Source organism: Marmota monax, unplaced genomic scaffold (genome assembly GCF_021218885.2).
Source record: "Marmota monax isolate L192 unplaced genomic scaffold, Marmota_monax_Labrador192_F-V1.1 WCK01_AAM20220418_F8-fsc00024, whole genome shotgun sequence".
In the NCBI taxonomy this organism is placed as follows: Eukaryota; Metazoa; Chordata; class Mammalia; order Rodentia; family Sciuridae; genus Marmota; species Marmota monax.
The window spans coordinates 11308106-11331499 of NW_026695224.1; the positions used below are offsets into that span (position 1 = coordinate 11308106).

The window sequence follows — 23394 nt, forward strand, 5'->3', positions numbered from 1 at the left end:
CTCAATCCCTATGGAATGAAACCAAGTCTCGAGGGAGTGACTGGGGGCGACTAGTATCTGGAATGGACTTTTGCTCTTTTTTGACTTTGAAATTTTTATTATGTAGATATTACTTTTTCCAAAAATATTTAATATAAAAAATATGAGTGAAAATACAGAATCCCTCCAGCTAAGAGGTTACCACTGTGCCTGTCCCATGTCCTTCAGGATCATCTAGGCTCATCTATATACTCTGCAGTGTCTCCAAATTGCTTTTCTCCCAAGAACAACACATTCTGCAGAATTACATTATATAAAAGTGCGTGACTCTTATGAATTTAACTATTTGTGCCTAAGCACTGGGTTCAATCCTCAGCACCACAAAAATAAATAAAGATACTGTATGTCCATTTACAACTAAATAAATTTAAAAAAAAAAAAAAAGAATTGGAAAAAACCCAAATTACAGAATCAGGGTCGCTCCATTGAAGAGCCATATGCCCCAGAACAGGCACTAATGGAAAAAGTGGCATCAGGTTTCAGTTCCCTTATGTGACTTTAATGTTCAAATGGACATGAGTCCCTACACTCAAGGCAATTTTTCATCTGAAAATCGGGAAATGGTGATCCATTCCAATGGGAGGAATACTAGATCATTTCAAGAAACATGTAGGCCTCTGAGATGATGCTGTCCATAGTATTTTTTTTTAGTTGTCAATGAACCTTTATTTATTGATACGTGGTGCTGAGAAGCGAACCCAGTACCTCACACATGCTAGGTAAGTGCTCTGCCACTGGGCCACGACCACCGCCCCTCCGAGTATTTAAGAGCAATGTGGACTATGTCATTTTGTCTTGGACTCAGTTGAGGACCCAAATCCTCGTAAGATGATTCTACTGTTTGTTTTTTTCACTTATCTTGAGAGTTGTCCCAACTCAGTGCACACTTGTTCTAAGTACTCCAATGAGAGATACGTCCTGGCCTGAAATGGCTCCATTTTCATCACAAAAGAAAGGAACAGCGCCATTTAAAAAAAGGCAAACAAGGATGAAATTTACAAACCAAGAATATAACATTTTATTCATTTCCAGATTATGAGTATTACACCACATATACATATGTTTAGATAATATATAAAACAGAATAAACTGTAGGAAGAAATATTGGTCTGAAATTGCCATTAGGACATCTTTAATTCTGTAAGTTCATGGTAAAAGTATCTCCTCACACACCGGGGCAGACAGCAGGAGAAGCGCCAGCAGTCATATGTCACTCAGCGCTGCTGATCCCCCAGTGGACTTACAGTGCAATCAATGATGGAGTTAATGCATGGTCACTGGTGTCCACAACAAGCTAACCATAGCCCAGTGAATTAATATAAATGGTTTCGCAATTGTCCTCCAGATAGTTTCCTTTTAAAACCAAGAATCGTGTCCAGGGTCTATCCCTTGAGTTGCATTCCAGTTATTGCTAAAGGAAAAAAAAGTAGAAAAAAAGCATCAGTTCAAGTTATTAAAAAATAGATGATCAATGCCACCAGTCTACCTTTGGTGACACCTGAGTGGACACTGGCTGTGGAGATGCACCCACATCTGTAGTAAGCACCCACCATTGCATTAGGGAGAGCCAATTGACTGCTGGGGATTTGGGGCTGATAAAGAGGTTCAGGTGGAGGATATTCTTCAAAGAAGGCCATAAGCAGGAAGCAGCAGGACACCCCTCGAGAGGGGCAGGGTCACTGGGGAGGTGGAGACTGCAGTAACAGAACCGCGCTGACTCAGTGCTGATGTCAGAAGGAGACCTAAGAGCTTGCATTCCACGGGCTCCCCAAAGCTTCCCTGAGGCAGGCCCCGCAGCTGAACTGACCAGAGCACTCTGCAGGCCGCGGCTCCCGACCCAGCTGACTGTCTGTAAGGTGCCTTACCTTGGCCTTGTTCTGAACTGGGAGGTACAGTTTGAACTCTGCTGGCAGTTCATCTTCTGAGTAGAGTCTGTCTGAGAAGTAAACCCGTCGGATGCGACAATTTGCGTGGATCTGTGGGGCAAGACCCATTTGGGCAGGTGAAACACGCGTTCCTCTTTTCCGGATTCTCCTAGAGGCCCTCTCATGGCACTATCAAAACTTTATCTCTTTGGCATCCCCTCAGCTTGGCTGAGGGGTAGATTTGAGCAACACAGGTATTTTGTTTGCGGAACTTACCCTTGTAATAGTGGACTTCTGAGTATTTCCAGAACCTTTTTGAGACTAAAGCCCTTGGACACTGACTTGGGAATTTTAGCCAGAAACCCCTACTCTTTTGCCCCATGGGCCAAAAGCCATCACCGGACACAGCACATGTCCCACACCCCCAGTTGGCAGCTCCGTCTGTGAGAGGCACTCTACCTGTACTCTTAAGGTCTCAATGTAATTCGTGCCATACGCTCGCCGGGTGAAGTCAGATAAGTTGAACTGAATCTGGTTCCAGCCATCATCCAGCCGCATGGGCATGGTACAGATGAAGGGTTTGACACGGGTAGTACTCTGGTAGTTACTTGCCCGAAACCGCCGACGCACATTCTTGTCATCTAGTACCTATGAAACACAGAGAAGGATGGTGTCAATTGGCAGGATCAAACAACCCTGTGAAGACAAGGACCTGAGCTCCTATGGCCCAGTTTCCCAAGGGTAAAATCCAGAAGAAAATAAACAGACTAGACACAGGTCACACCACAGACCACCGATGGCCAGGAAGTACCAAGTTTATGCTGTTTGTTGCCAAGACAACAGCAGCTTCTTGTGACAATCGACACACTTGGCATGCTCTCAAACTATAGAGTGAGTTAATAAACTTTCTTCCCTTTGAAAAATCAAAAATAGTAAAACAGAGAAGAACTCGGTATTAAATAATTACTCCCCAAAGGACACTATGCTAATCTTTAAGTTTTAAAACTTCTGTAGCTATTGATTAGAGCTTCTAGTAGTTTACTGTTTCTTTAACAAACTGGAATTAAATTAATTAAATTGATTATTAACACCAAATTTATGTCATAATAACAAAGGTTGCATTGTGCTTATAGTAGAGGCAGGAGAATACATAAAAAGGGATAATGATACTTTGATAGGGTCAGTTTTTCCTAAAGTTGAAAGGATCTGTCTTTGGTACAGCCAACAGTGGATACATTCATGTACACAACTCACCTGTACTTCAAAGGTAAAATATTTCTTCAGGTTTTTGATAATCATGACAAGGAAAGGAAGTTTAATCCCCAGTGTCTTCTTAGGGTCTGCAGGACATGTGATATATGTGGTACTGTAGAAAGGAAATACCAATAAACCACTTTGTGCTTTGTACAACGACACACGGTCCTCGAGGAAAAACTGGAAAGTAGATCTAAAAGATTCAGGTAAAGCATCCAAGGAATCCCCTGACCCTTCAGCTAGCCGATACTTTAAAAACTGCCGGACTCAGAAACAAAAGCTTAACACAAGACTACACACCAACAATAAAACGTCTGAAAAGCCAAGCCAGACCAGCGGAACGCAGGAAGTCCCACCAGTGAGTAAGATTTCAATTCTGGTCCAAGAGAACTACGAAATGACAGAACATCACAATTAAGACCACTGTGGCACTGGCCACGTTGGCCACCCACTGGACAGCCAGTACAACTCCTCCCACAACCTAAGACTTACTTTGTGCTTACTATGTGCTAAGCATGGTTCTGAGTGCTTTATGCATATTCACTTATTTAATCCTCACAATAACCCTGTGAGGAACATGTACAGTTATCATTCCCATTTTACAAGTGAGGAAACTACGGCCTGGGAGGTTAAGCAACTCCCCAGGGTAAGCTCTGAGTGGCAGCCTGGAGTCGCACCAGGCAGGCTGGCTCTGCAGTCAGTGCCAGTAACCTCGATGGTGCACTGCTTCCTTGCTATAACACGCCTCTGGGAGAACACAGCGGACCACCTACCTGACATTTGTCCCTTCAATCTCTAGCACCAAGGACTGGATGTCATTATCAGTGATTCTTTTGATGTGGCCATTCCGTACCTTCAAGGAAGATAATTAGATTAGTTATGTACAGAAATATTTGGCAACAACCTTTTAAAGATTTTAAGAAACCATTTAAGGAAAACCGCAGTTGCCCAAGGGACATAATACAAAAGTTTGTGAGACACTATGTCAAGCCTTCCTATACCAAGGAAGCCACGCTACTGCCCCTATACAGGGTCCCGTCAACGACCACAAGCAGCCCAGGTAGCTTGGCAATCTGTATGTCAGGATAAGAAACAAACTCAATTTAGAAACAGCTACCCTTTACCAAGTGTCTGTTCCGTACTAGGAACGTTCACATAGATATTTTCTTAACCCTCACAGCAATGACAAAAATCAGAAGGTAGGTGGTACGGTATTCATTATACAAACGTGAACACTGGCACCCAGGAACTGCAAATGACAGGTCCTAAGTAGGAGACTCAGGATTTACTGGACCTTTCACGGCCCCATATACTTCTTTGGTAAAAAAGGTCCATGAAATGCTGAGCATCACCTAGGAAGGAAGATGGCAACTAAAGAGTGAGAGGATGACTGCCCTGGGCTTGCTGCCACTTCCTTCTGTTTTTCCTTCATTTTTATACTTATAATAGTCCTATCTGGGTGACACACAGATGCTGAACATGCTGCACTGTCAGCCCATGGCGACCTCTGTTTTCCTGGCTCATGTTTTCTAGACTACCAATTTAGCACTTCATCAGATATTTGCTGTACTGTTTGTGTACATGATATGGATTACTTCTCTCGTAATACTTGGGAATGAACAATCATCTTCAAATATTATTATAATTTTTTTTAAGAGAGAGAGAGAGAGAGAGAATTTTAATATTTATTTTTTAGTTCTTGGTGGACACAACATCTTTGTTTGTATGTGGTGCTGAGGATCGAACCCGGGCCGCACGCATGCCAGGCGAGCGCACTACCGCTTGAGCCACATCCCCAGCCCCCATCTTCAAATATTAAATGTTTAAGCACCTAATATACACAGAGCAGAGCAGGGCTGAATGTTCTAACACAAGGAAAAGATCAACCAGATTTAGAACAGGATACATCAGAAAGAAATGTGATCTTCTTTTCTGCCAGGTCTTTTTCGGTGAAAATGGCTGTGGTGGGCTGTCATATTCAATGCCTCAATCACACTGACTAAAGCTCCCCTTATTCACTAATCAGCCTTCTGATTACAATTTTCTTCCACTAATTTGTATACGGGGAGAGAACGCAGCGATGAATCTGACAGTTGCATTTTCTACATAGATAATTAACAACATGACATTCTGTTTTAGACACGGGTTTCTATGAGCTCTGTTACTGGGTTTGATCCACTCACGGTGTGCTTGCTGTTCCATGGGTGACACCTGATACCAATACTCACACCTCTTTCCATAACCGCAACTGAGAAAGAGTAAAGCTCAGGGGCTGGGGTTGTGGCTCAGTGGCAGAGCGCTTGCTTGCCTAGCATGTGTGAGGCACTGGGTTCAATCCTTAGCACCACATTAAAAAATAAATAAATAAAATAAAGGTAGCGTGTCCATCTACAACTAAAAGTAAATATTAAAAAAGAATAAAGCTCAGGCAAGAGCAGGGACCAAGCATCAAGCATTGCCTGTCTTCCACGGTGCCCAGTACTGCGCTAGGCATAAACTAAGCATGCAAATATGTGCTGACTTCTGGAATTTGTCACCCCAAGAGTTGGCACATGTGAATAGGTTCAAGGAGAGTTTTAGACATTCCTGGATAACATACCCAGTGTGACTATCAGACGAAGCTGGAGGTCCTGGGGAGTTTCACCAAGCCCACGAGCTGCTAGCACGAAGAATGCCTTCCCACCAAACACCCTTTGGGGCATTATCAGAGATGGAATGCTGAGCTCCATGGTCCCAATCTCTGCCAATGTAGCATTTCTTGGGTTCTCAAGACACAAACGTCACATTGAAATGCTTTTCAAACAAAGATGGTGACATTCAGTGCCCTCCTGCTTTGAATTCTGGGCCTCTTTCCAAGAAGATTAAGAGCACAAAGGCTTGAGTCTGCAGAACATGCCCACACTGCCCACCTCGTTCCCCAAGCAGATGCTCCCACCAGAGTGGCAATATTACTCCTGTGTTTTCTGTGGAAAGTTGGGCAGACTGTTGGTGAAGGAGGAATTAATCAAAAGCTTATTTCCAAATGATTTGATACAGCCCCACTGATAAAAGCTGGCAGCATCCCAGTAAAATGCAAACACCAATTTTATAACATTCCACTAAATTATTCTCAATAATATAAACACTCTTTCTGAAAAAGGTACATACTGTAAAGATCAAATAGATGGTTAAATTAAAGGCTTAAGAAGTAAATAGATACTAAAAGCTATCAATGCTAGAAGGCAACAAGTTGCTATTTATCCAACATTGTTTTAAAGTGTGGCCTCAAACCTAAAATCCCCAAAGCTTTTGAGGCAGAGTCAACAAGAGGCCTCCCTCAGCTGCGGAAAGACAGAAAGACCATCCAGATCTTGCAGGTAGGAAACGTTAGGGAATCTGCCTTTTCCCCATCTCCAAGTTTGAAGCAGATGACCCACTGGATACTCCAGAAAACCTGACCTATTCAGGTCTTCATAGACCAAAAAAAAAAAAAAAAGCCTTACACTGCATGCAGAAGCCAACAGGCGAAGCCAGAATAGACTGCAGTATTCCTCCGCTTCTGCCCACCCCAGAGGCAAGTTGGACTTTCAATAGCCTCCTAAAGAGGTTTCTTGCAGCACTAAAATGACCACACTCACCAAATTAACTCTCATAGAATGAACTAATACATCCTGAAAAACTAAGACAACCCAGAGATAAAGACAGCTTTATTGAAGGAATGTGCATTAGGCTCTCTAGAGTTTGTTTGTTTGTTTTTGGCGGGTGGGTAGGGGGATTGAATCAGGGGCACTAACCACTGAGCAACATCCCCAGTTGCTTAGCACCTCACTTTTTTTTTTTTTTTTTTTTAAACAGATAACAACTCTTTTTTTTTTTTTTTTAATATTTATTTATTTATTTATTTTAGTTTTCGGCGGACACAACATCTTTGTTTGTATGTGGTGCTGAGGATTGAACCCGGGCTGCACGCATGCCAGGCGAGCGCGCTACCGCTTGAGCCACATCCCCAGCCCAGCACCTCACTTTTGTTGAGGCTGGCTTTGAACTCGAGATCCTCCCGTTTCAGCCTCCAGAGCCACTGGGATTACAGGCACGTGCCATGGTGCCCAGCAAGAGTTTTTGTTTTTGTTCTGACACTGGGGTTTAAATCCAGGGCCTCGCACATGCTATGCAAGCTCTATACTGCTGAGTTACACTCCCTTGTCACTGTATTTGTTAAAATTTGAGACAGGGGCCCCGCTAAGTAGCCCAGGCCAGTCTCAAACTTGGGATCCTCCTGCCTCAGCCTTCCGGGTAGTCTCTAAAGTTTTAACTGGCTGCTGATGAGACAAATTAAATAGTGCTTTGCCCAAGAAGAAAATTCAGCTCCCAAAGAAGAAAACAACAAGTATTCCCACATCACAGGCTTCTCAGGATCTGCAAGCAACCTGAGTTGATCTGTCAAGAACTACGATTTTTGTCCTTTTTAAAGTTGAAAGGGCTCCCAGTGCAAATTCCCTGGAAGAAGAGTGGGCTGGAGGTGATGAATCAGGGATAGGAGCACTAGGCGGGGAGCTTCCCGGAGCCTCTTCTCTAGGCTCTAAAGCCAGGAGCAGGGGGAAAACTGAGGGCACAATTTGAGGCGAGGCCTCCACCTACCCTGGCAATCTGGTAGCCCCCCTCCTCAGACCTGCTGCTTATACACTCGCACAATGAGCTGCATGTCCTCAGAAAGCAGCGACTTCCTTCCCTCAGCTCCTTCCAGTTCGGAGGTCACTGGGCAGGCCTGGCTTTAGGTGAAGGTAAACAAGCTGCTCTGCTCAGCTCAGCTCACGGAGGAAGCTGGTTTTATTTTGACCTCCCTCTCTCATCATAAAGAGCAATTACTTTTGACTTGTCAATTCGTTTTCATTCATGACACTTTCTCATTATCAAGGCGTGGCCTCCAAGTGTTTTATTCCTCAACAAAACACAGTCACGCACACAATTACAGATAATCTTACTTTTTTTTCATGAACGCCTCCCTCCTGCCCCTCGCCCAGGGACTCTAGAGCCTCAGAGCCCAGGCTGCCTCTCAGCCTCCAGGCACCACGACGGAACAAGCCTTCAAGCCCATCTTACAGTCACTCCCAGGCTTTCCATGGTTGCTGCAGCAGCTAATAGAGAACAGTGATTTTTCTCTCAGTCTAAGCCCCAGGGAGGAGGTCAAGCTGAGGGGGAAAAATACTACGGGAGAGGGAGGAAGCTGGCCAGTGCTCTCCATCTACAGAGTGTTTTAAAAATAACACAGAAGCCTATCCATTCCCTTCCCCTGCCCCCACTTTCATTTTTCTGGCTCCACCCACTCATCGTGGCAGGCAGCTGAACCCTCAGCCATCTGGCATCCTCGTCTTAATGACACATGTTCCAGTTTACATTAAGCCATTAGAGCTGTCCTTTCTGCAGTGAAGTATCTGCCCTGGGTTAGGGGCCGGCTCCAAGTCAGAAAACAGGCAGAGGGAGCCCTCTGGGGGAGAACCAGGCATAGCTCTGACTGCACACCACAGCGGGGCCTTCAGGCTCCCAGGGCGATCCCCTCTTCTGCTGTGCTTTACAGTTCCAGGCACATTCAAATAACTCCTTAGTTAATATAAGGGCAATCATGTGCCTTGAAAGGGCAAGGGTAACCAAAACCTGTGCACTCATCCAATCACAGTAAAAGGTATTACTCAGAATAATGAAGAACCCCAACTGACTGACCTGGGAAAGCAAAGGTCACTGTACCACCTTCGTATCCAAATGCATGCAATCCTGCTACTGGAAATTGCATCAATTTAACATGCACTAACAAGGCTTGCTAAAACTTAGGGTACAGGAACTTTTTTCTGAAGGACTATGTTCACTTTTAAAATTAGGAACTAGGAATAGGAATCTAACACAATCCAGTAACAACATCAACAAAAAAATGTGGATTCTAATAGTTAGTTTTGGAATAGGGTAGAAACAACAGCAGCTGACAGAAAGGAAGACAGAACAGCAATCATGACTTAATCTCATGTCAGGGACATTGAGGATATTACCAGCGAAGACTGAAAATTGTATAATGTCTTACACAGGCGTGAGTGAGAACAGAACTTCCAGGTACTCGCCTTAAAAGCCAGAAGTAATATTTACATTAAACATAACATTCCTTTTAATAAATATAAGATCTGTTGGTTCTAGAAGTTAAGGAAACAAACAATAACAACAAAACGAATTTCTTCTCAGCTCTTGGTTTGAAAACTTACAATGGCAGCTATCAGAAAATTCAGTGTAGCCAGATCTCCAGCTAATTTCAAGAGTGATGAGAAGAAAATCCTATGAGTAGATGAACTAAACTAACTTAGCCAGCAGGGTCAAGGAAGGCCTCTGGGAGCCTGCCTTTGAACTATGGCCTGAGGACTAATGAACAGGTATGGGGGATGAGCAGGGACTAGCAACTGCAAAAGCTTCAGGTGGAAGGGAGCAGGACTTTCTTCATTCTGTAGAAGGATACTGCCAAGAGGGAGAACAGGAAAGGTGAGCCTGAAGAACTAGTGAAGCAGGCGCCAGACCATGGGCTGCGCGGCCTTACAGTCGCATTAAGGGTTGTAGACCAGGAAAGCCATAATGCAATGTCTAAATTATTTTAATTTCACATGTGTGGTTTTGCTGTGCTCCAATTCCTAGGCATCTGAATGCTGGACAGTTATAAATTTTTTATTATTTTAGTCTTAAGCAAACTACTTAGCTCCCTGCCATTTTAAATTCTGTAAGCCATAACTTAAGTACTAACCATTGCTAAGCATTTTACACATCTTCATTTAATCTTTATAGCCATATAGTACAGTTAGGATGTAATCCAAGGTGTATGGCTATACCCTAGCACTGGGGTTTCTTCCTTTGAAGGAACTTGCAGTCCAGTGGGAAATACACAATAGATAGGAAACTGCCATATGTGTTATACTGAGCTACGGAAGTATGTATGAGATTTAACTTGTCCATGACAATAATGTTTAAGATAGGAAAGGTGAGATGGGACAGGAGGGGGAGGGGCTGAGTTTCAAAGTCTTGGTTAAATCCCAGCTGTTACATTTATGAGCAAGATATACTACCAAAAGCAAAGTTCACAAAGTCGCCAGTACTGTGAGGATGGCATTCGCTTCTCATCTTTATAAAGACATACAGAACCTAAATAGGGGCCAGGTCTAATTTTTCAAGTTAATTCTTACTAGAAGCTAAAAAGAAGCCCACTTTTTATAAGATCAAAAAAGAAAAGAGTAAACATTTGTGAAACAAAAATAATAACTAAAAATAGGCATGGCAGTCAATATGTACCTACTAGTCAAGGTCAGAGTCATGTCTAGATAAATGTGGACAGCACTATTTGCCCCTATCAAACTTTGCCCTTCTTACACCTTTGCCTTATTCCCTAGGAGCAGGGAAAATGTTTTCTTTAATTCTGTATTTTCTCAAGTATACACAATGTCACTTAGATGTTGCTCAATAAATCTTTGATAAGTATATCAATTCCCAGTGTTTCCCTGACTAGAATGGATTCCCAACACTTTGAGAACTTTATAATATAGCAAGAAAAAAGCACCAATACAACAAAGCCTGTGGATATGACCCCAAACTTTCCCCTTTTCTCCCTCTTCTGCCCTTGCCCCAGGGAGGAAAAAACAAAAAACACCCTCCCTTAAATTCTTTTGAATTTAGTCCAAATAATTCAATCAATACATAATTAACTTTTGCTTTTGTGAGGATTTTGCCTAAAATGAGTATTCTTCTAAAGGTTTTGTCAGAATGTCTGTTTAATTTACTCCATGTAACCTTGCCAATGAATCTAATGTTTTCACATGTGTTTATGTCATTAGGGTACCATCCGACCTCTAGTGGCGTTGTTAAGGGACACAGTGCACCATGGTTACTTTGCTTTTTATGTTCTGTGTGTAAACATGTTGACTAGTCAAAAAGTTTCATTTGAAAATAAAACACACACTACAGAAATCAAGTCTGTAAAGGTTAGAACATTAAACTGATAAAAGTTTCACCTTACAAAACTTCAATTCTTCCAGTCAGCAAACGGACCTGCTCTGAAAACCTATCCTCCTAGGTCAAGTCCCATTCTCTATTCCAATTGCCTTATACTGACACAATTGTTATCATTTGGCTTCCACGTTCATCTGGCACACAAGGCTGCTCTATGTCTTATTTATTTATTTTTGGTACTGGGGACTGAACCCAGAGATGCTTTACCACTTAGCCATATCCCCAGGTATTTTTTTACTATGAGACAGGGTCTCCCTAGGTTGCTGAGGCTGGCTTGAACTTATGATCCTCTGCTTCAGCCTCTTGAGTCATGCAATCAAAGCACAGCACCTAGCCCTTTCCAAGTCTTCTAATGGCCCATAACTGAGCCAAGTGACAATACTATGAAGCCATCTCCCTTACAAAGCCTCCAGGTAATACTCCAGGTTCTCTTTGTGGAGGTGCAATAGAGTTTATGGTGCTTTATTCCATCCTAAACAAAACCATAGAACTGAAAACCTGTAACAGAAGAAAAGTTAAAGGACAGCTTTCCTACGTAACACTCTTGGAATTAGCTCTGGCTTGTGGATAGAATCATCTGAAAGAGAAATGTTGCTAGATTTGTTCATATATACAAAGGCCCAACCTCATTATCTTCAGAACTTTCAGCTACATTATGCAAACGATGCTACGAACAAGCATCCCTTAAAGCAGATCTCAGAACACAGAATTGCTTAGAGATGATAGGCAGAAGGTTGTCCATGTTCTAACCCAACCTCTATGTGAACCAAAGCTCTCAGCTGATAAGGGAAGAAGTTATGAGATGAAACACAAAATCCCTGACTTCCTTACCAATTAACTCTGCTTATTTATACCATCCCAGTTGCACCTACATAAAAACACCATTCAGCATATCAACTCTCTCCACGCATCTCGGAGAGGGCAATTTAAGGATATTTCCTAAAGCCATTGGCTTCTCCAATAGAATGCCTACCTTAATTTATATTCAAAAATTGGTACAAGGCTGTGTCTGTGGCTCAACAGTAACGCACTTGCTTGGCATGTGTGAGACACTGGGTTCAATTCTCAGCACCACATATAAATAAATAAAGGTCAACAACTAAAAAAAAAAAAAAAAATTTAAAAAACTGGTTCAGCTGACTGCCTGGGAATTGTGAGAAATGAAACACCAAATGCAGGCTGACTCACAGCTAGATCTTAATATCTCCAAAAAGTGGACAGGGTCATCATCTCCTGGGATTAGTGAAAATATCATGCAGTGGATACCTGAATGAAAGCAATGAAGCTTGCACTTGGCTGACTTTATTCATCCAGGCAAGACTTTGATGGTCATCCGTTTTGCTCCAGCTTTCCATAGGACCCCAAGCTACCGTGAATGTGGAGGAGTGCGAAAGGTGGCCAAGTACCAGTTTGTTTGGGATCAGAGAGGGAAGTAGCAATGGAATGAAACCCAAATCGCTGGCCTGTCCCGTGGGGTTCCTTTATAAGGGTGTCCAGAACAAAGGTTCTCTGTCTAGTGACAGAAGTGCCTGGCACAAACTAGGGCATCAGTAAACATCTGGGGAGTCCGTGAACATTAAGTCCTTCTCATCTGTGCCGTCCCAAAGCTTCCTCATATAACTTGATGCATTCCGTGCTGTGACAGGGGCACCATCAACCGCACTGCATGACCACGTCGTAAGCACGCTCGCCCACATGCACCCCCTCCCGCGCTCCACGCCAAGTTGGAGACAGGGTACAACAGCGGCCTCCTGCTCCATCCAGGCCCCAACTCGACACAACTACTGCCCGCTCCAGTCCCGGGACGATGGGGTGCAGCCTCTGCACCCCGTGCCGCCGCTACCCCTCGCTCCTGACCTTCTTGTCCCAGATCTGCAGAGGCTTGCTGCCGATGCTGTAGAGGATGGAGAGGAAGCCGCTCTGGAACGTGTTTTTGAACATTTCGCCGGCGGCCTGCTCCGCAGCCGACCCGGAGCCGGCCTAGGCCCGGGAGATGTGAGTAAGTGGCGAAAGCAAAGCAGGGGCCGGCCCAGGACAAGACCGGGACGCTGAATTTCGATCTCCGGACCTGCAGCCACCGATGGCCCGACTCGGACGCGGGACTCTAGGTCTGCTAGCGTCAGCTCCCAGAAGGCCACCTGGAGCCAGAAACCACAGCAACTGCCGCCCGCCGCCTCTTTCCCAGCCTTAAATGGAGGCGGAGGGCCGCCCTCAGCTTGGAATGGATCCCTCCGCCCACTTGAGCCCGCCCCCCGGGAGCTCAAGGCCCAGTCCCGCCACGGAGAAAGCAACTTCCGGTTCCTTTCTCTCGTAAGCCCCGCCCCGGTTCCGCCCCTCGTGAGAAGAACTCTGTTGCTAAGGAACTATTTTCCCCATCGAAGTCCCGGATTTGCTACCAGGAAGCGGAAGGAGACAGACGATTACGGCACGTGTTGTTAGTACCGACGTGGTGTCAAGGGAACAAGGCGGGAGTGAAGCGAGGGGGCGTGACGGCCAGGCTCCGCCCCCTAGAGAGTAAGGTGGAGTGACAGGGACCAAAGGAAAGGAGCGAGGTTAAAAGGTTTTCTAACCACACTGATCCGTGTCCTATGAGTGCCAAATAAATGCTTGTTGGCTGAGTTCAGGATAAAGTTAAAGCGAGCTACCTGACATGAACGCTAGCTGTCATAAGCGCTTTTTACACATTATGGCCTTAAATTATGAACAGGGTCACTCTGAATGGGATGTAGTCAAAGCAATACTTTGAGGAAAATGTATTGCCTTAAAATGCATTGATTAAAAACCCAAAAGGCCTGAATGTTAAGATAGCAGCAGATATTAATAAAATTAATCAAAATAAAGTTGAATTGATTGAGTTGAATCTACTGCTGATTTTTTTTTAAAGCCTCAATGTCTAGAACATAAAATAAGTTATGATAGTTCACGTGTGGAAGGAAATTCCAAATGTTCGAGACAAAAATCGGTCACTGAGAATCTACTAAATGTCATATTGTATGCTTAGGCCTGTACTGGGTATTATGGCTGACAGATGTTAGTAAAAAGATTTTAATTGCTAAAAAGATGTTAGCAATTTTTTATTGTTATAGCAGTAAATTGAGCATTTACTATGTGTTAGGCACTTTTTAAATGCACTGACTTGTATTAACCCATTTAATCCTCACATCAATCCCTTGAATAACTCAGCCAGAATTTTTAGACACAAGGGGGAAAATATGAATTTTTTTGTATGGGGATTGAACCCAGGAGTGCTTTATCACTGAGCCACACCTCCATCCCCTTTTATTTTTTATTGTGAGGCAGGGACTCACTAATTTGCTTAGAGCCTTGATAAATTGTTGAGGTTGGCCTCAAGTTTGTAATTCTCCTGACTCAGCCTCCTGAGTGACTGGGATTACAGGCATGCACCACTGTGCCCAGCTAAAGTATGAATCTTTTGGGGGGCAGGGGGATGGGTACTGGGATTTAACTCAGGGACACTCAACCTCTGAGCCACATCCCAAACCCTATTTTTGTATTTTATCTTGAGACAGGGTCTCACTGAGTTGCTGAACACCTCACTGTTACTGAGGCTGGCTTCAAACCCCTGATTGTCCTGTCTCAGCCTCCCCAGCCGCTGGGATTATAGGCGTGCACCACTGGGGCTGCTGAAGTATAAATCTTATCACAGTATAAAGGTAAAACTTTTAATATGAAGCTATTATTTTTCAATAATTTCTGGAGCCTGTATACTTTAGGGTACTGGGATTTAACTTGATTGTTTTTTAAAAAGTTATTGAAAATGCATGTTATTGTAAAGTTATTCATGAAAATGAATTGATGGCAAGTCTGTCCCCCTTGAATAACTCAGGGTTATTTCACAGAGTCCCATGCCAGAATAAACCATGGCCCCAAACCATTGCCTGGTTTCTTCCCATAGGTTGCTGGCACCAAAATGGGTTGTACAATGTCGGGGCGGGGGGGGGGGGGGGGTTGGAGGGGAGTTTTTCAAAATTCCTTCAGGGGAAAATCCAATTAAGAAACATTAAGAAAGAGAAAGAAGCATGGATGAGTGTTGATGTGATGGTGATGGTGATTCAAATACTGCATACAACTTGACCTCTTTGAAAATCTATATGCAATAAATTATTTGTTTCCAGCACTGGGAATTGAACCCAGGGCCTCACATATGCTAACCAAGTGTCTATCACTGAGCTGCATCCTCAGTTATTTTATTTTACTTTGAAACAGGGTCTCTCTGGCCTTGAACTTGGGCTTTTCCTGCTTTGGCTTCCCAAATAGTTGGGTTTACAGGGATGCACCTGGTGAAATAAAGTACTTTCTAGGAAAAATTGCTAGTACTAGGTCTAGAAGTAGAAAACCAAATAGCCAATAATCATAGAAGAAAATTAAGGTAGTCATTGTACTTCAGAAGGTTCTGAATCTGATTATTTTATGTGAATTTATTTTTTTTCTGATTACAAAAGGTGATATGGGTTTATTGAGGAACTATGAAAAATAACTTTACAATAACTCGGTATCTCACCATTCAGAAAAAAATGTACGCATCTGTATGTGGTCCATTCATGTCTTCCTGCTCTGCCTTCCCTAACTGTCCCCTTAAATGAATCAATTCTCTTTCCTTACCTAATCATGTATAAATATATACAGATACCCATAAGACTTTTGTCTTCAAAAAGACCCTTAAAACACATTATTCAGCACTACAGTTTCTAAGATCCATCCATTGGACCAGTGGATATCAAATCTATTGCTTAATTGCTCTAAAGTCCGAATGCATCTACCATGTTTTATCTGTCCACTCCTTCACTAATGGACATACTTATACGTGTCCCCTTAAGGACCTATATCAGAATTTCTGTTGCACACACATCCAGTACCAGAACCTCTAGGTCATAATATGTGCATGCATTTAAGATGACTAAGTGCTAAATGGCTTTCTAAATCAGCATAGCTACTTACACTCTCATCGACAATGCAAGAGGGTCTCTGTAGTCACACCCACATCCCGTCACTCAGCATTATTCTACTTTTTAAATTTTGTAAGTTCAAAATACATATAAAATGACTTTTAGTTATCATTTTTCTGACTACTAATACGCTGGCTCATCTTTTCATAGGAATTTAAGTTTATTTACTATTTTTTTTTTTTGCACTGGGGACTGAACTCAGGGGCACTCATCCACTGAGCCACGTCCCCAGCCCTATTTTGTATTTTATTTAGTGACAGGGTCTCACTGAGTTGCTTAGCGCTTTGCCATTGATGAGGCTGGCTTTGAACTGGCCATCCTCCTGTCTCAGCCTCCTGAGCCGCTGAGATTACAGGAGTGTGCCACCGTGCCTGGCTATAACTGACTTACTTTAAAAAGAAAAATAAAACTAATTCCCTACCTAACACCATTTATCAGGAGGATTAAAGCACAGATATGGGGCTGGGGTTGTGGCGCAGTGGTAGAGCACTCGCTTGGCATGTGTGAGGCCCTGGGTTCTATCCTCAGCACCACATAAAAAAATAAATAAATAAAGGTTTAAAAAAAGCATGGATATGAGATAAATCTGTAGTTAATAAAAATATAGGGGTGACTTAGGGATGGTTAATGAAAGTTCTAAGCAGAAGCCATACAGCAAAGAGATAATTTATCTGTGTCCGCCACTGCACCTGGCGCTACTCCATTTCTTAGACAGTGGAGTAGTGCCGGGAGGCCTGATGGACATCCTGAGCTTAATATTTCCAAAATAGGCTTTACATCTCTCTGACCCACCATCCCCTCCCCAAACCTACTCCACCCCTCATTTTGCCTATTTCAGTAAATGCCAACTTGATCCTTGGAGTCAGCCCAGAGCTCCTCTTTTTCTCAGTGGATCCTGTAGCTCTATCTTCTAAGTACCGTTTAGTCTGGTCATGGCACTACCTGTGGCAAGGCCCTGGTCAGCTACCAGCTGCTCTTGCCTGTGCTCCTGTGGCATCCACCTCTGTTCTCTCACTGACACCTTTGCCACCTCACAGTCCAGTCCACTGGTGGCAGCCAAGTAGGATCCTCTTAGTGGCTCTTTGTTCCAATGGCCACCCATTTTGTTAGATTCAAACCCAAATCTTTGCTATGACCTGCTTCATCTTTTTCCTGGAAGCCCTTCACACTTTCCTCGTGTCCCCCTGTGCTGGTGTCACCCCACTTGCCTTTGCTTTTGCCTGGGCTGGTCCTGCCTGGCTGGCTGGCTCCTTTCCGAGTTCAGAGCTCCACTCGGATGCCACTTGCGTTACTGTCTGGGGCTGCCATAACAGATTCTCACACCTGCATGACTCAAGACGACAGTAATTTCTTCTCTTACGGTCCTTGATGCTGATGTCCACAGAGTGTCAGCAGGGCCACGCTCCCTCTGAAGATGCTAGAGAAGAATTCTTTCTGGCCTCTTCTAGCTGCTGGTGGCCCCAGTCATTCCTTGGCTTGCGGCAGCATCACTCCAAACTTTGCCTCCATCTCCATGTGGCTGTCTTCTCTCTGTGTCCTCTCTCCTTCCTAGAAGGATGTCAGTCACTGGACTTAGGGCCCACCCCACATCCAGTGTATTTTTGAGGTCTTTTCGCTACTTTCTTTTGCAAGAAACCTTTCCAAATAAGGTTGCATTCAAGGTTCTAGGTGAACATGAATTTTTTTGGGAGGAGCATAACTCAACCCACTACACTGGGCTTTTATAGAGGGCTTTTCTGACAACCTAATCTGAACCAGCACCCCCACCTCAACACATGCTACCTACTCTTCTCCCCTTAGTCCGCTTATGATTTTTAAAATAGCACTCATCACCACTTCAGTCTAATTATTTGCTTATTGTCCATCTCCCACTACTGCTCAGTTGTGAGTTTCTAGGAGAAAAAAATTTGGCCTGTGTTGCTCAGAGATATATCTTGGTGCCCAAACCAAATGCTTGCATTTGTAAGTGGGTATGCAGTATGTGTTGATTCTATGAATCAGAGTCATGGACTTGGGGCTCCTGGCTCTGTCTCTCCTGGTCTCTAGGTCCAAGCCCACCCAGCTGAAAGAGACGCTCTTCTGCTCAGAATCAGGGCAGCTATATCCCAGTCATTGGCCAACAAAAGCTCTGTGAAGTCTCTTATTGTACTGGTTTGTTCTCATGATGCTCTCTCATTAATTGTTCCACTTAAAATGAAAACCTGACCCTGACCCTAAATAAACACACTGACCAAGGAAATGAAAGTAAGGAAGTAGCTTGCTTCTTCCAGCTACTCATCAGCATAAACTGTGTTCCATTCTCCCTCATGTCAAGGTTTGAGGTGTATTGTGATCACAACCTTGGTCACAGTAAAGATTATTCCATCCCTATTCCATTAGGGAAAACATAAATTAACGGGTTTGCTCCTCTGGCTTAGTTTGTGCATGCTCCCTCCAGATATGGACTGTGTCTTTCTCTGTGCATCTAGGACTTAGCACACTACCCATCATCATGATAGGCAGTCAATGAATAAATGGATGGAGAGCAAAAGTTCATCTCAGACATCAGTGTTCATTTCAAAGGTCATGTAGACCAAATTAACCTAAAATCATGTCTCCCACAGACATATGCTTTAAGCATTACAGTTCTTGTGTTTTGCATTCCCTTCAATACAAAGATATATAAGAACAAAATATGAGAAACCACGCTAATAAGTGGCTGTAGTCAGATTTTTTAAAAGGTAATCAGTTAAAAGGAGGAAGATTCCAAGGAGGCAGTAGAGCAACTGCAGTGGGTACACAAGTTCAATTCATGCAGATCAGGCAATTAAAACTTGTACAAAAGGGCTGGTGATGTGGCTCAGCCGTAGAGCACTTGCCATCCTGTTATGGATGGGAGACAGGAAATCTGACCATGAACATAGTGAAGTTCTAGGCTGAGGCATAGTATGTCCCCCTTGGTGGGGTATCAAAAAATACAGATATGCCAGGCACAGTGGTGCACTCCTGTAATCTCAGTGGCCTGGGAGGCTGAGGCAGGAAGATCACGAGTTCAAAGCCAGACTCAGCAAAAAGTGATGTGCAAAGCAACTCAGTGAGACCCTGTCCCTAGATAAAATACAAAATAGGGCTGGGATGTGGCTCAGTAGTTGAGTGCCCGAGTTCAATCCCTGGTACCCCCCCAAAAAATAAAAACAAAAACAAACAAAAAACCCCACACAGACATTATGGCAAGTAAACTAAACCATGATCTCAATAATCTGTATCAAATTGGGTAATAAGTTTCCGATTGTGGTGATCATATTTTTAGATATTTGAAATATTAAAGAGGACCTAATGTATTAAGAGGATCTGATGTTTTGAACTTAAATCAAAATGCTTAAAGGAATTTGAAATTAGATATGATTTTAATTTTATCATGTCCAAGAAAATTTAATGTTTAAAACCTTTCATTTAGAAATTTCAATTTATTAAATTTATGAGTTTAGACTTAGACTTATTAGTTTTCAAATGCTTAGGAAGTTTTCACCAGATTTTAGATTTTTCATATTTGCTATTGAAAATATTTGTGCAAACCAAACAGATCGAGAATGTGATTGAGTCTGAAATGTTTAAGGTAACTAGATTAAGCATGTAAACATTTACTGTTAACCCATTAAGTTTGGAATTAGTTGACCATCAATCAAAAGTTAAGCAAGTATTCACATTTATATACAAAATCAATTAGTTTGCAGCCATGAATACAAGATTTGTAAATTGATCTTTAAGACACAAATGAGATTTTTAAATGTACAATTTTAATAATGAAGACATATTTGAAACATAAGTAGTTATAAGCATTCCTTTCAGTGCATAAAAACCCTGGTCAGATGCTAACACCCAGAGGACAGTAACCCTTCCTGTCAGTCCAAGTCTAGAAACACAGAGAACCTTCCCTTGGGACACACAAGGGACAGACATGCCATGCACTGTAAGGCAAAACTTAATTTTCACCTCTCCCTGCTGATAAGGGGGGCAGGAGGGAGAGGCATAGCAACGAGGTGGAGTTTGTCCCTCAGCTGGGAGCAAAGACGGAAGTGTGCCCTGAATGCCTGGAGTCTTCAGCTGGCAACCGAAGCGGGTCCTAGCACTTCTATCCAAGGAAGACCATCAGTCCTGACTATCAGGAAAAGTCAGAGGCGGGCAGACGAGGTTCCTGCTAATCTGAGCCTGAAGTCCAAAGGGACGCTGTTAGGCCCCTGTACATTATTGTTATTTTTTAAAATGAATTTTTAAGTTTACAAACAATAAAATGTACTTTTTTTTTTTTGGTGTACAGTTTTGACAAAGGCACCAAGTCATACAACCATCACATTTAGGCCACAGAATGATTGCAGCACCCCCCAGAATGACCTCATACTAACCCTCTGTAGCCATCCTTAACCCTAGGCAACCGCAGACCTGCTCTCATCCCTGGTTTGCCTTTTCCAGAATGTCCCATAAATGGAATCACTCAGGGTGCAGCTTTTTGAGTCTGGCTTCTTCACCTAGCATAATCATTTGAGAGGCACATTATTTCAACAGCCTGAAGAATAATATTCTAGAAATGTCGCTCATCCATTCCACCTGGCCCTCTCTAGCCAGGGCTATTTTAAAACATTTGCTGGCCCTCGGCATGCTTACTTTTGAAGGTTTTTCCATAGCATTCCAAATACATTAAAATGAAACTATTTTTCATACTTAAGATAATTTCTTCCTGTAATTAAAAAAAATCTTTAGAATTTGCTTGTGGAATCATTGGATTTTATGATGGTAACTCACTGGAATGAGAAAAGTATTTTTTAAAGTAAATATTGACTTTAACAACAATGAATTTCACAGGATTATCCATTTTAAGACATTTAATTCCACTTAATTTTTATTTTCAACTTTCTTAATGTAGAGTCATCACTTGTTTTTCAGATTTGAACATTTCTGTAGGTCCCCAGAAAGCTCACAGGCACTGGGCACCAGGCCCCAAGTGCCTAAACCCCCCAAGAACTCCATGACTAAAGTCATGGCAGGTCTAATCTGTACGAGTGTGGAAGGGGTAGAACACTGCTTTCTCAGAATCATAACATTTAAAAAAAAATCATATGGCATAGTAACTCTTTAAGATTTTATTCACATATAACCAATTCAAAAAAACTTATGTGCAGATTTGCCCACTGCAGCAATACTGAAAATAGAAACAACCCAGAGTCTATCAAGAAGGAATTGTTTCAGTTGTGATCCGTCACACAATGGAATACCATGCCTCCGTGATAAAGGGGTGAGGTAGATCTACACACATACACAATAAGATTTTCAGTTAAGTGAAAATGCCAAGTTTCTGGTAAATAACAGAGTTCAATTACATTTCTATTACATTCCTATTACCATGAAAATCAATGTTAGTAAATGCATAGGAAAAAATGGGAGCATACACACCAATTTTAACAGTGGTTACCTCCAACGGAAGAAAGGGCGTGCATGTGTGCACCTGCGCGCATAGTGATGGGGCTTCATCAACTTTTCTGTTGATAATGATAAAATTCATTTGAATTTATTTACCACAAGCATGGATTATTTCGATCTCCAGGAAAATGCAATAAATATTAAACCACCAAAACACAAACAGGACTGTTGGAAGATGTGATTCTGAAACTCCAAGTCTGCTGTGGATGAACTGCAGATGATCCTTGGGTCAGCAGGCTCCCTTCTCTCAAAATCAAAACCACCTAAGCAAAAACTTCTCCTTCTGCTTCCTTCTACAACCACTCTCCTCCCCAACCATAACCATCCACAAAACCCAAGCTTATTTAATATCCTTCAGAAGTTTCTGGAAATTGAGACTTCCATACTGGAAAGTTAAGGAGAGCCAGGGTTGAAGACAGGAGGAGAAATTGAGGGCAAAGCGAACATTCCAAGCCCCAAGCCCACCACTTGTGGACCTGTTTGTACAAGACCCTCCACATCTGGAAAGGGCCTTAAACACCAGCAGGTCCACATGGAGATAACACATACATGCTGTGTAGGTAAAACACACACATTCAAATGAGGTATTTTGATGCCATCCCAGAGATCTGGAAGACCAACAAGAATTTGTAGAGCCTTCAGGCAAAAAGGGCCCCACAAAAGATTCAGCTTAAATAAATTAGGTCAGTGATGGGGCCAGGAAGTACCAAGTCTGTTTATGTCCCACTGGCCTGACAAAGTCCTCTGCTGGTGGCCTGTGGGTTTTCACTCGCTGGTATCCAGGGGCAGGTAATTTCAAGCTCTCAGGCCTGAGGAATTGTTTGAAAATGGCAGAAGCTGGTCCAAAGGACACTGTGGTGTGGTGGTGGCAGCCCTGACAGGGACCTCTTTGCCTTTTTCTATAATTGCTCCACATGCCCTGAGTGTCCACACTTGGATTCACACAGCTGTTCAGAACAAGCAGCAGAGGAGGAGTGTTGTGTGGAACAAATGGCCTCTGTGGAGACTAGGCCGGCACCCCAACCTGGGTGTCCGCTTCTGCTTATTCTTCTGCCCTCTACAGGCAGTGGGAGGACACAGGCCCAGCCATCAGAGGCAAGGCTGGGTGGCCACCAGGCTGTGGCCACTGTTCTCACTGCCCACCCCCGGCACAGCTATTCTGGGAGGTAAGACCCAGGTCTGAGGGAGCCAGCAAAGCTGTTTGTAAAACTGGTTTTGTTTTCACTAAACAGATACAACTGTTGCTTCCACTCCAGCCTCTTTGCCATTTGGGAGGACCAGTTCACTTCTCATTCATGGAGCGTCAGAACGTGACCAGGAGCAGCCCCCAGCTCATCCCTCCCCTGCCTCTGGACAGTAGGCTCCACCAGCCTCTGGGATGAGGTGTTTTTTCAGAGGGGGTGGTGGGCAGGATTAGGACATGGAATGAAATGTTCAGACATAAGCCAAGGGACAGCAAAAAAAAGGGCTAAGGCATCTTTTTGAGTTCAGTGGAGGCAATATTTACCTACTTCAAATGCTGGGCCACTCACCCAATTCAGACTGGGGCCCAGGGTGGCCACTGGCCAGCTCTCCCAGCCCACTGGGTACTTCCTTTCTCTGGTTGCCCCACTCCTAGGATGGTTCACTCCACACCTCTGAACACTCCTTTTTCTCTGCATTGCTCTTTATAACTGGCCCTCCTCACCTCGGGACTTCCCCCACTTTCCTCTGGTTGGAACCTGGCACACAAGATCTTCTGTCACTCAGTCCTCCATGGTCACAGGTCTTTTTAAATGGTCCTTTCCATACTGAAAACTCTCCATACA

The 23394-nt window shown here is 43.3% G+C and overlaps 1 protein-coding gene across 1 annotated transcript; it reads right to left on the bottom strand.

Annotated features, from left to right (window-relative positions):
* Positions 1-1033: 1033 nt before the first annotated feature.
* Cfap20 (cilia and flagella associated protein 20) lies at positions 1034-13356 on the bottom strand. Its single transcript, XM_046435126.2, has 6 exons — positions 13023-13356; positions 3932-4011; positions 3159-3270; positions 2364-2552; positions 1905-2015; positions 1034-1450 (listed from the first exon to the last, which is right to left on the bottom strand). The coding sequence occupies exons 1-6, from the start codon at positions 13104-13106 to the stop codon at positions 1445-1447; spliced, it is 582 nt and encodes a 193-aa protein (XP_046291082.1). The 5' UTR covers positions 13107-13356; the 3' UTR covers positions 1034-1444.
* Positions 13357-23394: the final 10038 nt, after the last annotated feature.

Coding starts and splice junctions, on each gene's coding strand:
- Cfap20 (XM_046435126.2), bottom strand. CDS start 13,106: ATGTTCAAAAACACGTTCCAGAGCGGCTTCCTCTCCATCCTCTACAGC. Junction 3,271..3,931: donor ATTGAAGGGACAAATGTCAG/GTAGGTGGTCCG, acceptor TCCTTTCTACAG/TACCACATATATCACATGTC. Junction 2,016..2,363: donor TTGAGACCTTAAGAGTACAG/GTAGAGTGCCTC, acceptor CTTGCCCCACAG/ATCCACGCAAATTGTCGCAT.